A 13,841-nucleotide genomic window follows, 5' to 3' on the forward strand; every position below is an offset into this window, starting at 1 on the left:
GAAGGCATCTTCTTCCCTTGACTCTTTTCTCCTTTCTGCACTTGCTTTTTTCAAGAAACTTCTCAAACATTCAGAATCCTGAGTAGTATGGGAAATAGAGGAAGATCTATTCCAGCCTTCTAAAAAAACCTTACATGTACATATCTAGATAAATATATTAGAGCTTTCAAGAACCCCCAAGACTCCACTCTTTCCCGAAAACCCACTGAAGTCTTATTCACAACCTGAAGAAGACTGATACAAAGATTAGTTTCTGAATTATTTATCTCCCCCCCTTTTTGATTTGGGGTGGGGGGGGGGTTGAATTGTTTTTTTTTTAGTTCTGTTTCCCACAACAGGAAATTATGTTGTGCCCGTGGGTGATTTAATCTGAATGAACCACTGCAAAGAGCTGACTCGATCCTAAGACAAGGCTTTTCATTTAAAAATAGAAAAACCACGAACTATCAGCCCGTCGGCTTCAATGTAAAACCGCTCGGATCTACCGCCTTAGACCGACCGCCTTGAAATTCGTTCCCCTCCACTTAATCCCAGCGTGTCACTTTTGGAGTGGCGCGAACCGTTTAGGAGTTGCGTGAATAGGTTGAAATCTTAGGCTATTTTTTTTTTCTGGGGAAGAAATCTCTGCCGAGGCGCGAGTGTGGCAGAGTCGGTGGCCCTGCCCGGGGAGAAACTTTTTCATGGGTCTACGGTACTTCATCCTCTTAATCTACTTAGCCCTTGTTTTAGCTACTTTGGATTGCAACTGAAGCCCAAATGCCCTTCTTTGAAAGTTAGAAACCATTATATCCGAAAGGAATTCGTTTGCAATCATATGGATCAAGGGGGATGTTTCAGTGAAAGTCACGTGTGTATGAACTTCCCGCTCCGGGTTTACAGAAGCTCCTTTCTCTCTGAATAACTTAAATTTACCTATATGCAGTCCTACACTGCCACTAAATTCGCTGGATCCATTCCCAAGGTATGTAGATGGATGGTCTACATTTTGAATGCTGCTCATTCGAAAGCCTGAAAGAGCAATTATTGTTGGAATCTCCAGCACTTCCAAGGAGCATTGCAACATTTGATACAGTTTAATCAGGTAGATAGAAGCTCTACAGAGTTACTGGTGGTTGTTGTTATTTGTATGATATGAAAATCATGGAAAGGGCAAGATTTTCCTTGGGGAAAGGGATAACTTTTTTTTCCATATGGTGGGTTACTAAGAATAAAAAAAAATGTGCGGAGGGATTGCTAGTGAGGTTTGTGAGCTTTTGAAAGAAGTAATCCGCCATGAAGTGTAAAAAGTATTATAATCTCAAGTTTGCATGGTGAAATATCATTTCTATGAAAAATTGGCCAGACAGAAGAGGTATTATATCAAATGATAATGCAACAAACATAAATGAAGAAAGAAAGGCTGGGGGGGAGCCATGATTTGAAAGAAGTTATAGCCTTAAATTTAATTAAGTTACTGGATATTTTCAGGAAAGTAATTCTCAGTACAGTATATATAACACATTAAACAGAAGTCTAGAGAGTGTGAAATGTGCAACTTGATATTTATCAATTTTCTGAAATAAACATTGCTTGAACTTCTCTTCCCCAAAATAGTAAAGGTATTTTTGAACAGCCAACTGTTGTCTACTATGGGATAGATACTGTTCTTTGTTTAAAATGGAATGAGTCTTCTTAATTTTTTGGCTATAAATACCCCATCACTTTCTAAATAGGTCACAGATTTTGAAAGCCAACTTAAAAAAAAGAAGAAACAGAAACAGGATATCTCCTTTGCCTTAACAAGCAGAAATAAGTTTACACCATCAAGCAAATCTGGTATTTCAAACTTAGTCAAGATATTTTTATTTATGTGTGCTGAGTCTTTTTGGCTTAAAGTTCTCTAGATTGGATAGTATCTGGAAGTCTTGTTTAGTAATTACTCTTGTCTGTAATCTTCTTGCTCTCCCTGCTGTGTTTAGTAAATGGCCTTGGAAAAATGTTTGAGATGAGGGAAGCCTGTTTAACACACTAGGGCTTTGGAAACCAGAATTCTTCAGAAAGGAAAACTATTTTCCAGACATTAGTCTGCATGATATTTTCAAAATGAAAAATGAAAACCACTTCAATTTTTAAAAAATCCTTATATACTAAATGAACTAAAGTTGATCTCTTTATTTTTACACAGAATATCCAAAGAGTCTGTCTTGATAATGTGGATGGATCAGCACTATGGCTTTGGGGGTTTTTTTTATGAAAGAGAAAAAATTAAAATGAATATATCCCTAGATAAAACCTCCAGTACATGGGAAGGCAAATGGCTTTTGCAGGTCTTCTTGTGTGGTTTGCTCTACTAGAGAAAGTCCTGGATTCTGTTTCAGGGAAACTCTTCTGATGACATTTGAGTATAAATTTATATACTCTACAAAATTATGTACTCAGCTGCTAGCATGTCTCATAATTATTTATAGGAGGTGCCTGAGGATTTCCCAAGAATGTATTCATTATAGATAAAATGTGAAGAAATTTTCTTGCAAAAAACACTGGACAGGTGTGTCTTTTCAACTAATTTTCAGTAAATTTCATAACTTTTTTCTTTTTTCTTTTCTTTTTTTAAAAACCCCCTCTAACCACTTACAAAAATGCTGGCTAATTCATTACTGATCTAAATTCTAACCAATGAAAAAGCCTGTCTTTTCCATAATACCTCCAAATAGTCCATATATACTTTTGAATGCCCAAAGTGTTAAGAGGATACTTCCAAGTCTGATTTTATAAAAATAAAAAATGCCACGCAAGTGTATTTTTTTGCTTTCTTTTCTATTTTAATTGTTGTGGGATGTCTGTTTCACATAAAAACTCTGATTTATTTTCTAGTCTGATTATTATTAAATATTATTAAAATAAACCAAGGAAATCAAGCAGTCTGTGCATTGTCAGATGATTTCCCCAGAGTATGTTCACAAAACTGAGTAGTGGCCACATTTTAAATAAGAGGTTATTTAAAAGAAAACATTTTGAGACGTTTTCTTCCTCTTTAGCAAAGTTTGCCTTGGAAACAACAACAACAAAAACAATAATAGACAGAGATGGTTCCTTGAGTTTAGGAGAAACTTAAAGAACCAACTTTATTAGCCCAAACCAAGCTGAATTGGATTATTCTGCATATTAACTCAGGAGCAGAATTCTATCTCAAATGCTAGTGTGTTGTTTTCATACACCAACTGTCAGATTTCATTTTGAAGGGTTCTATCCATCTATATCTAATCATTTTTCAGACTTCAATCCTTAAATAGCCTCCCTGAACTCAGTGAGAAGTACCCAGGTTTTTTATTATTACTACTGGTAAATCTATTGTTTGCAGGGAGAGAAGGAAGACCAAGCTGAATTTAAAAGGTTAGGTCAAAAACAGTTTGCATTTGACTGGGCATGTTCACAGTTGCAATTCCTTAAAGATTTACTTGAAAATAATCTCAATTAACCTGGTTAGTGCAAAATATATGTGCCTGAGGTTCAAACATAAAGTGTGCAAGACAGTCTTCTCTCTTCCATCTACCTCTGCCTTCCTTTGAACCACAAATGAAGAGCATAAGTTGGATAAGAATGGGGTGCAGGCTAGTTTTCCATAGGTTATTATATATATTACTCCAAGAAGAAGTAACTTACTACAGCATTTGAATGTATCAGCTTTCAACTACTTCAGATGACATTTAGTTCTTGTCTCATTGTTCCCCCCCACTTCTTTCTTTCCCTATACCTTTATTCTCAATTGTAATGCCTTGGCCGTCTGTGATTTCTTTTAATTAATATATTTTCATTTCTGCCAGAAAGGTTATTTCTATTCTTCCTTTGAATGTCTCACTCTATCTATACATGCATCTATCATCCAATTTTCAGGCCAGCTCAGAACTACCTTATTATCTACCAACCCAACTATGGTCTTTCCAAACCCCAAACTTACACACACCATCTTGGTCCATATCTTGACTATAGCCACTTCCATTCTGTAAGAAGAAAATATATTTGAGCGAAAGGATGCTTCAGCATAGTCTGTCATAGATGTTACTGGACCTAGTCTCTTCATTGCCAGAAGGACCTCTTCTAGAAGGACTAATGGAGTTGTCCAAAACCCCAGTGAGACCAATTACTCGGTCAAAGCCAGTGCTTAGAAAAGGGAGCTTTTACTTGAAAGTCACAGAATACAATCCCTTTTTCTGCATTCAGATTGAATGTTTATTTGCACCCATTTTAAAACTCTTTGCTGAAAGCCTAAATATCTCTTTCTTTTCTTGTTGCTTTTTTTTTGAAGAATTGAGTCTTGTTGGGGGGGAAAAACAGAACATTTCCCCACCTCCAACACTTCCTGCTCCATAAGAAATAAAACGGGATCTACCAGGTTACGGGGGGAGGAATTTACGATCAGGCATTGTTGACGCAGACCGACAGCTAGCTTGGCAAAGCAGTTAAGCCGGAGCGCATTGGTATAATAAATCAGTGCTGATATAACGAAGAATATTTACTTAGAAGTAAATGCCACTAAACAATAATGAAAAGAGAACATAAACTTGCAATTATATGTTTTAGGATCTGTGCTGTCAATCTATGCTCCAACAGCCGCTGACCAGAACGGGAGAATTCTTCGGAAGCAAAATGCAGTGAACGAGATTTAGTAATGGAAATCCATAAGGATCTGGCTTGTGTTGGATTCATTCTGCAGCTTTAAAAAGGTTGAACAGAGGAAGGAAAAAAGTGGGTTCTGTAAGGTTCAAGACATCTCTCCCATCCTTGTCTTCTCCCCCCCTCCCCCCAATACTCTCCCTTTCCACAGGCAGTAAATTCAAGGCTATAAAAATCAAAGAAAGCTAATGTAAGTTTTATTCAACTATTTAGCCGTCTCGGGTCTAACGCCTTCTGTGAGGAAAGAAAAAGAAGCGGTACTGGATTGGACATTTTACAAGGGTAGTAAAATTAAAGTGCGTGTATATGGCGGGGAAGAAGGAGGGGGGAGGGGAGGGGAGATTCAGCAGTGCAAATCCGTCTCCTCTCCGCCGAGCTCCTCCGCCCCTCCTTTGCTTTCCAAACAAACGGGGCTATTGCAGTCCGGAACCGGCAGATTTTCTCTGTAGTTCACGCTCTGCCTGTTTAAAATCTTGTCTGTCAAAGCAACATTATAACCCACAGTGATTCTGCACGTAAATACCCGCGCTTAAAAATATATGGGAACGATAAATAGGCACGTGAGTGCGAATATATGTATCCGCGTGTAGACAGACCTTTCTTATAATATGTTTGCCATACAAGCTACTGTTTTACTACAAGCTATAGATTTCATTCAGGCATCGTCAGGTCACGCGCCCGTACATCCACACCGGCATACATAATGTACACGTGCGACAATGTTTAATATATAATAGTGGAGGGATTAAATATACAAATCCTTGACAGTTGATGTTGAACGGGGGGGTGGGGAAATCTTCCGGTATTAAAAGCTTTTGCAATAGGTTAACTCGCCATCCACAACTTAGCTTTCAACCACAATAGTCATGATGGTGATAATAACCACCACCGTGTGGAAAGCGTCTCTCTCGTAAGTCCATCCAGACGCCTTGGACGGTAACCCGATTCGTCCCCCGCCCTCTTCTGGAAAACTTTAGAGAAAAGAAAGCACAATTCATATTGCATTTTCCCGGCTGAGATAAGTAGCCTTGACATATCGAAGGCAGGCGAAGGAATCCAGAATGGCCGCTTATAGATTTGGTTGGGGGCGGGGGGGGGGGGAGAGGAGAAATCCCCAGAAGAGCTTTAAGGAAGGCAAAAGAGAGGACAAAACTCAGCATTTCTCTTTCATGTTTCAGGGGAGGGAATCGATCCCCCTCCCACACCGACATCACTGCAGCATCTATCCACCCCCAGCCCGGCGCTCCCTCCCATCCCCGTTTGCACTGTACGTTTCGCTTTCTGAACCCCCGACGTTTTGCAACATCGCCTCGACAGAACGCAATCCATCCTTGATATGGAATGCAGAGAGCGGTTGACAGCACGGGCGCGCAGGGGCCCCCCCGCCCCCCCCGCTCGCCCGCCCCGCTCCGCCAGGATTGATTTACGCCTGCCCTGACGCTTTATCAGCCTCACGAAAAAAGTTTGACCAATCATTTTGCTGGAAGCTCCCAACCCGGCAGTCCCGACTGTACTTTTTCTTGGCTGGGAAGTTGATGCTGGAGGAGGAAAGGGGGTTAAGCGAGAGTGTCGCCTGGTTTGGTGTTTTGTTTTTGTTTTTTTTTTCCAACCAGCTCCCCCCCTCCCCTCCCCATATACTCTAATATCTGTACAGCAGCTTAACTAGAGATCTACTCCTTATTTTTTTTATTGCTTGTTCGCTCGCTCGCTCGTTTGCTTTCCCCTTCATTGAACCGTGGTGCTCGTAGGATGTCCAAGAATGTCAATTTCTGGAACTCTTAGCAATTACTATGTCGACTCCATTATAAGCCATGACAACGAAGACTCTCCCGCCGCTAAATTCTCTTCCGGGCAGTACTCAAACTCCAGGCAAACTACCCACACTGAACACCTCGAGTTCCCCTCCTGTAGTTTCCAGCCCAAAACCTCCGTTTTCAGCGCTTCCTGGACGCCTCTGCCGCCACACACTGCTGCTACCCTTCCTTCGGTCTATCATCCCTACCTCCAGCATCAAAACATCCCTACCTCAGAGAGCAGGTATCTACGAAGCTGGCTGGACCCAGTGCCCAGAACAGAAACTATAGCAGCCGGGCAGGGACCAGTTAAAACAGAACCGCTGCTGGGACACCCCGGGGAGATCCGTAAACAGGGGACACAGGAGTTCCACTTAGACCTTTCTGCTGGAAGGGAAGGGATCGCTTCCAGCCAAAGGCCCAGCTTCGAGGACAATAAAGTTTGTGAAGGAAGCGAGGACAAAAGCAGGCCAGATCAAAGTAAGTTATAAAAAGTGAGGAAGTAAACATCATAAAAACCTAAGAGGGGGTGTCGTAAAAGGCACAATGGGCAAGGGAAGCTTAAAAAAAGATTTTAAAAAAGAAATCTCCCCCTTCCCTCCCCCCCCCAATCTAAGCCACTGGTGTTAAATCTAGGACTGGGGGTTCTGGAGTGGGGTGGTTTTGCTCGGCTTAGCGTATTGTTGGAAGTGAAATAAGCATGCAAACTGGACAGTGAGGGTTGGAAGGGGCGCGATTCGACTTTACTTGCAGCCGGTGGCGTGAGGAAGGGACAGTGGCTTCGCGGGCTTCGGTTGTATGTATAAAAATTGGCGGTGGGGGAGGACAACAATAATAGATTGTGGAAGTATTGAACGAGCCTCGGTGTGTGTGTGTGTGTGTCCGTGTGCTTGTTTGGAGAGACTAAAGGAGGAATAGACGGGAGAATGAAAATAGTGTGGAAAGAGGATCCCACTGAGAACTAAGAAGGGAGATTCAATTCTCCAAGTGTCCTTATTTGCCTTGAAGGATCCCGATCCCTGGTAGTGTGCACTGTCTTCTTCTTTGTTTATTGTTGTTTGGGTATGAAATGTACACCCTACGTGGGTATAAATATTTCAGAGCTAATGCCTTCCCTTCTCCCTCCCCAAAACAGGATAAATAAATAAAAGAAGCAAGCTTTATTAGGGGTTTTTCTTTGTTTTAAATTTATTAAGAGGATCATATTATAAAACTCTTAAACTCAATCATCTAGGCTTCTTTCTGCAATTTGAACACTATTATCTCTTCCCCCCCCCCCCCGCCCCCTCAACACAGGCACTTTCGAGGAAAAATATTGTGAGGAAAACTGGGGTAGGATGGGTTGAATCAAGAAGGGAGATTCAAAAAAATAATAATAATGCGAATCTTTGTGTTTTTTTTTTACTTATAATGCAAGGCGAATTCCTCGGCTTCTTTCTCTTTGCCTTTTGCCCAATGTCGGGGATGTTTCCAATGAGAGAGCTGACTTCAGTATTGTGATTCCCTAATAGTTTCAAATCAGGATGTAGGTTATTTCATTCACAAGATGACTTTCCAAGAAATTTATTTATTTCATTTCGTTTTTGAAGGAAAGCATGTGCCAGTGATGACGACAGCCATTTTTTATTTGAATTTTTCTCAAATTTAAACATTTGAAAAGAAGGAGAAGATTGAAAAGAAAAGCTTTTTCTGGCTTCTACTCCCTCCCCCTCCTCCCCTTCCCACCAGCTCCAGAATGGAGGGAGAGAGAGAGAGAGTAGAGAGAGACAGACCTTGCTGAGAAAAGGCTTGGTTCCCAGAGATCCAGACTGTCCACCCGTGTCTTCGGAGTCAAGTTCGGTGGGGTGAAGATGCGGAGAAGGTAGAAATGGGGGGGAAGCAAAATGAGAGGAGAAGCCCATTTGCCCCAGACATTGGGCTTTCATCTCTCTGCAATTCAGCTTATTCCTAAACTTCTTTATTGACAGAAAAGCATTACCTTGAGTCTAATGCACACCCTGTCTTTGTATGTGCATATGTGCTTTTGTGTGTGTATTTTTGAATGTGCATTTTGGTGTTAAGAATAGCCTACTAACTAAAACTCTCCCCACCCCCTTCTTTCTCCACACACCTCTTCCTTCCCTCTCCTCTTCCTTCCTTCTCTTGTTTTGTTTTGTTGTCTTTTGTTTCCTGTTTGGGGAATTGTGTGAAATGAAAAATAAACTTATTTTCCTGTGCCATACCTCAGGTTTCCATGAAATGCCAAGAAATCACAGGCACATCCATATCCCTAAAAAGGGGACCATGGTGGAGAATTCCTTCCCCTGAAGATAGGTAGCAGTATTAATTATTAACAAAAATGAATTTCTTTAATATTTAATTTTTTGCTTATTAGAGTCAGCCACTTCTGTGAAGGAAGTAGTTGCTAAGATTAGGAAGAAAGTGGAACCTAAGCCGTGTGTGTGTGTGTTGTGTGTGTGTGTGTGTGTGTGTGTGTGTTTTGAGAGAGAGAGAGAGAGAGAGAGAGAGAGAGATGAGAGAGAGAGAGAGAGAGAGAGAGAGAGAGAGAGAATGGATTTCATTTTATCCACGGAGAAATGGCGGCCATATCCCCTCCTTCCATACAACAAGAATTCAGACTTGCAAGGCTGCTTTTAATTTCAGCAGGAGGCCCGGGAAACCAGGCAAGAGCTGGCTGGCTTTTCTGCTGCAGGACCCCCAGTCCCTTCTCTTGGTAGCAGAATTCCCTGTATGTGAAAGAACCCAGTTACTAATGGAGTAGGCTAGTTTGGCTCTACATGAACAGCACAACACACACACTCACACCCAGCTGCCTTTTTTGTTTTGTTTTGTTTTATTTTGCCTTTGGTGGAGTTGTGGCCACATCAGACCTATTTACTCACTTGGCTTCTAGTGGTAGTGTTGCTCCTTCTCTGCCCGTTAAAAAAAGGTCTCGTGAATTCTCCAAGGCAGGGCTGTTACTTCTGAAATTCTGCTTGTCTAAAATAATATCCATGGGCAGAAGGCACCATATGCCACTGCTGGGGAGACTGTTGTGGCTTTCAGGAGAAGATACCTCCCCTCTCCATTTGATCCCCTACTTTGCTGGGTTAGGAGGCTCATGATGAAAACACAGGCAATATGTTTCTCTCTTCTAACATAAACAAAAGAAGGAAGGAAGGAATTTCTACTTTATGGAAATATAAATGGATGGGAAAATATGCCTTTCACACCAGTATGTAAAATATGTGTGTGGATTGTTTACCTATCCAAGTACCATATAAATAGATTCATTCAAAACATAAAGGGCCATCTTCCTTCCTTCCTTCCTTCCTTCCTTCCTTCCTTCCTTCCTTCCTTCCTTCCTTCCTTTTATATGTAAATAAACATACTCTTCCATCTCTGAAATAAATTACTCATTTTGATTTTTCTTTTCCTCCTTTCCTTTCTAAAGTCTTATTTGCTATTTGCATGTCAAACATGACTGCAGATATATTTTGTACATTTATCTTTCCAACATTATATTATAGGTAAGATTTGGTAGGTCTCCACTTGTCTTCAAATCTTGACCCAAAGAGATTTTTAAAACCTTGGAGGGTTTGGTGTCAATTCCTGAGTAACCCTGTTTTGTTTTTCTCTTTTCTTTTTCTTTTTTTCCAGGTAACCCAGCAGCCAACTGGTTGCATGCTCGTTCCTCCAGAAAGAAAAGATGCCCCTATACAAAATATCAGACCCTGGAACTGGAGAAGGAATTTCTGTTCAACATGTACCTCACCAGGGACCGTAGACATGAAGTGGCCAGGCTTCTGAACCTGAGTGAAAGACAAGTCAAAATCTGGTTTCAGAATCGCAGGATGAAAATGAAGAAAATGAATAAGGAACAGGGAAAAGAGTGAAGCTTTCTTCTGCTTCCTCCTTTCTCTGTTCTACCCCAATTTTAATCCCTCCCAAACTTAGATGGTTTTTGATGGTCAATGACTACATTCTCAGCTGTGCTTGAGATGAGGACAAAAGCAATCAAGCCAGAAAGAGGCCTCCTCTCCTGCTTGGCTGGCAAAGGATTCAGAAGACTACACATGCTTGTTTCCATTTGACCACCTTCCCACTTTTTAAAATATATTTACTGATCACTCCAGTAAGGGACCATAAATAGGGTGGGAGATGCTATGCACTGAAAGGTAATTCTTGATAAGCAATGTAGTCTGTAAGCATAGCTACTTCTTTTGTTTGTTAGACCTTCCCAAACATGAAGCCTTCCAACAGTGTGAGGTTCAAATCCGCCCCCTCCTTGCCAGAATAAATAAGAATAGGGAGAGTTGTAGTGTACAGCATTGGATAGGCAGCAATTGGAGGAGGATTGCTTTTAATGCTATTGATTAAGCCAAGGAAAGGAAAGGAAAAGAAGGCTGACCTTAAACCTGTCATCAACTAAGGACATGTTTCCCCCCCTCCATCCCCAGGCTGGAACTGGATTGATCCAGGAGCAAACAACTGTACAGATGAATGATACCCCAATTCAACCTCCACATCACATTCTTTTTCTTAATGCAGATAAGATCTCCCCTCTGTTCATGGAATACAAGTAGGAAAACTCCAGGAAAACCATTTATAAACCACTAACTTTTTGAGGGCTTGCATTCAGAAGGCATCTCTCTTTTCCTCTCTTAGCCTATTTGATGAACAGCTGTTGGAAAGAAAAATATTTTAGTCACAAGTTGCCCCAAGCAGTGCCCAGGCATCCAGGGAAGACCATACTCCCTGGCTTTGCTTATTTCCTTTCCTTCTCTTTATTTGACATTGGGAGAACCTTCAAGTTTCTCACGGTTCTCCACTAAAACATTTTTAAAGGGAAAAGGAGGGACAGAAAGTAAAATCTTTTGAACTGCATGTGAAGCTAGATGCCTAAATTTGTAAAAGCAAGGGACTCTTTGCTTTTGGTATCTATAATTTATTAAGGACAAGAGTTATTCAGAAAGAGCACTCAAGTACCAAGTGTGATAGAGGGTCTCTGAGTCAATCCTCATTTATCCAGTTTCACAGAGAAGTTTTAATACTTGAATGTTGTGGGTTCCTACCCCTCTGCTTGTCCTGCAGGATAGAACCACATTTCACATTTATATGAACAGGAACACGGAGTGACCCAAAAGGGTAGTTGATTGCTTCTGAGATAGAAATTGCTTCTTTTGATTTTTAATACTTTTTATATCTTCATCGTTTACAAACAGAAAAAAAGTCCCATTAGATTAAAAAAAAGGGTTTCCATGTCTTTGTTAGCCCCATTCTCCACTTTTAAATAATCAGACTTGGGATTCTGTTTCCTCTATGACTATTGAAATGAGTTCAACCCCAACCTTTTGGAGGACTCGGAGGGAATGGGGTTGGGGAGAGGGGGTAGGTAAGTTACTTTAGTGCAAGATGCATATATGGTTTTGGTTTCTCGTGAATGTATGTGCTCTTGTGAAGATTCCTCTTGTTTTCTATGGCTTTTAAGAATGTAAAATGGGGCTTAAACCACGTTAAGCTTTTAAACAGTTGCAGAACCAGTCGAGGCTCCATACTAAACCGATTTCCACTGCTATTATGCACTCCCACTTTTTAGAAATAACACCATTCTACTGGTGAGAAATTTTCATAACATAACAGGGATGAGGAAGGGGGGAGGGGAAATTTTTTTGCCTAAATGTAAGGCTCTTTGTAGACAGAAGTCCCAGAAGAAAAATCTAATTTCATAGAGTGATGTACAGAATTTTTCTACCATTTTTTTTTGTCTGCCGTCATGCTTTCAAAATTTGATAGGCAGATTTTAACTTTACATTTCAAATAGCTTTGCCTGGTTTGAAGGATTTTCTGAAATGGCAAGCAAATAAATCTTTTACTCCAGCACATTTTTAACAATATTTTAGTGGGTTTTTGAAAAATTGTTTGGGGGAGGGAAACAAAAACTTGAAATGCCCACATCCAAGGCAAGTTGTCTTAGATCAGGAAAGAAGGATTGCTGGGCAAATCCTCTACAAAGCTAACAAAATGTTGCTGTGGGAATAAAATATAGGGCATACCCATGGCTTAAATTCTGCTAACTTCATACTGTTTTCAAAACCAATTTTATATTGGATTTTTAAAGAAAAAGTCTGAACTTCTGCATTTATCTATTTAACTTCTAATAAAAAGAAAGCTGGAGGTATTGTTTGGTTTTTAGATACCACTGCCAGCATTAGAGAGCCTATTGCACCAGCAGGTATGTGGAAGGATTGAGGATAGTTTGTTGGTTTATCCACGGCATTAATTTGCCTCCAGTAATTCTCAAGGCTGATTCAGACACCCTGAGCACTGCAGAAAAACTGCTCTGAAATTCTTTCAAGATTAATATGAACATTTTGTAAAGAAAAACATTCTCCACACATATATTAGCATATTAACTGATTTTAGTCATAGATACCTTCCTAGACCTTATTAGTGAAGACAAGAGATGTTTTTGAAAGCTGCATTTTTGGTAATGCATGGATTAATAAGAGAAACTAGTTGATTTCGTTAGAAAAAAAAAGTCCCTGTAGAGGAAAAATGTTGAAAAAATTATTGTTTCTTCAGTTCTATAAGGTCAAACTGTATTTTCCACAGTTGTTTAATCCCACAGAATAAAAATCAGTTTAAAGGGGACCCTGACCTATATCTCATTGTGTTCTATGCCTTTTTCTAAAACTGCAGAAATATTTGCACTTGTGTTTGTTTTTTCTTTAATGGCTCTTTACTGTGTATTATATAAAGATCTTTTAGGTTTGAATTGGTTTGTTGGAGATTCTCTCCTTTGTCCTTAGAAAAAGCTCATTCTCAGTGTATTTTTATTTCTTTGTAAAGTCTGCTCCATCTCTAAATCTCTGAATCTCTTCAGCAAAACAGAAATAAAGCAGTTCTCTGTCTTTCAATTTGTGCCTAAAAGAGTCTTTCTTGTTACTTTCACACACAAAAAACAAAATAAAACATAAAGGACCCATGAATGAATGAGGGAATATATGTGAGTGAATGAATGTGATGTTTACATAAGGAAAAAGGTGTAGACAATGAAGGTTGTTTTCCACAGGGATGGAAGGGTGATGATCCAGAATTCTTCAGAGAAGGAAGAAACCCACATATTTTTCAATGCCCAGTAACTATCTTGTAATTTTTACCAAAAAAATAACTCAGATTAAAAGAATAATATTTTGGATTTTGCCAAAGTCATCTGGATATCCTTATACTCTATTCAAAAGAAAATCATGCATTGTTTCTATTTTTGTTTATGTCCAAAATCCACATAATTGTATAACTTTTAAAAAAGGTTATGAAGCCTTTTTTTTTTTAAAAAAAAGCAAATTATCTCCATTACCACAGACATGCCTGCATGCATGTATATGTATGTGTACATGCGCACCCACGTACACA

The 13,841-nt window shown here is 39.9% G+C and overlaps 1 protein-coding gene across 1 annotated transcript; it reads left to right on the forward strand.

Moving 5' to 3' along the window:
- Nucleotides 1–6,412: 6,412 nt before the first annotated feature.
- On the forward strand, nucleotides 6,413–10,321 carry HOXB9 (homeobox B9; the record flags this gene model as incomplete). The annotated part of the gene is made up of 2 exons (XM_083378026.1): nucleotides 6,413–6,926; nucleotides 10,086–10,321. The coding sequence occupies 2 exons, from the start codon at nucleotides 6,413–6,415 to the stop codon at nucleotides 10,319–10,321; spliced, it is 750 nt and encodes a 249-aa protein (XP_083234152.1).
- Nucleotides 10,322–13,841: the final 3,520 nt, after the last annotated feature.

This window comes from Vipera ursinii (genome assembly GCF_947247035.1).
Source record: "Vipera ursinii genome assembly, chromosome: Z".
NCBI classification, from domain to species: Eukaryota; Metazoa; Chordata; class Lepidosauria; order Squamata; family Viperidae; genus Vipera; species Vipera ursinii.